The sequence below is a fragment of the Dipodomys ordii genome, unplaced genomic scaffold (assembly GCF_000151885.1).
Source record: "Dipodomys ordii isolate 6190 unplaced genomic scaffold, Dord_2.0 Scaffold18, whole genome shotgun sequence".
NCBI lineage: Eukaryota > Metazoa > Chordata > Mammalia > Rodentia > Heteromyidae > Dipodomys > Dipodomys ordii.
In genome coordinates this window covers 9,372,334-9,372,893 of record NW_012267234.1, presented here as the reverse complement: position 1 = coordinate 9,372,893, position 560 = coordinate 9,372,334, and the positions used below count along the sequence as shown (strand labels likewise).

Genomic DNA, 560 nt, shown 5'->3' with positions numbered 1-560 from the left:
TGTTAAGTTTTGTGGAAATCTAAGGAACTACTATTTATGTTTTTCAGCATGGTGGTTTTGAGGTTTGTTTGTTTTCTGAGGGGGAAGAACTGTGAGCTAAGAAGGCACTGGGGTGAAAAGCCATGGCAGGCCCAATACCAGGTCCAGCTTCATGGTCAGCTCTGACGTCCAGAGAAGCAACCTCCAGGCGCGAGCTCCAAGGCGGCCCCGCCTCTCCTCAGCCCTCTCCCTTCCACAACATGGCGGCCCCGGCGACACTGTGGGCGCGCCACGCGAAGCACTCTGGGAGCGACCCACCGGACCGGAAGAGGAGGAGCTAGGCCTGGAGGATCCGCCGGTTGTCGCGGTCGCTGCCGCCGTCGGTGTCTGCGGGTCGCCAAGAGCCAGGCCTGGCGGGCGGGGTTTGTCGCGATGCCGGAGTTGGCGGTGCAGAAGGTGGTGGTCCACCCCCTGGTGCTGCTCAGCGTGGTGGATCATTTCAACCGGTGAGCGGGCGGCGAGGGACGGCCTAGCGTCCGGGCGCTGGGGCTGCTGAGTCACCGGCGCGCGGGGGACGGGGG

General features: G+C 63.6%; 1 protein-coding gene across 1 annotated transcript in view; it reads left to right on the top strand.

Moving 5' to 3' along the window:
* The first annotated feature begins 303 nt into the window (after nucleotides 1-303).
* The window catches only part of Psmd7 (proteasome (prosome, macropain) 26S subunit, non-ATPase, 7), an 8,188-nt gene continuing 7,931 nt past the window's right edge, over nucleotides 304-560 (top strand). Inside the window, exon 1 of the mRNA XM_013012948.1 lies at nucleotides 304-485. Coding sequence (XP_012868402.1) covers nucleotides 412-485 — 74 coding nt within the window. The 5' untranslated portion in view covers nucleotides 304-411. The remainder of the gene's footprint in view (nucleotides 486-560) is intronic.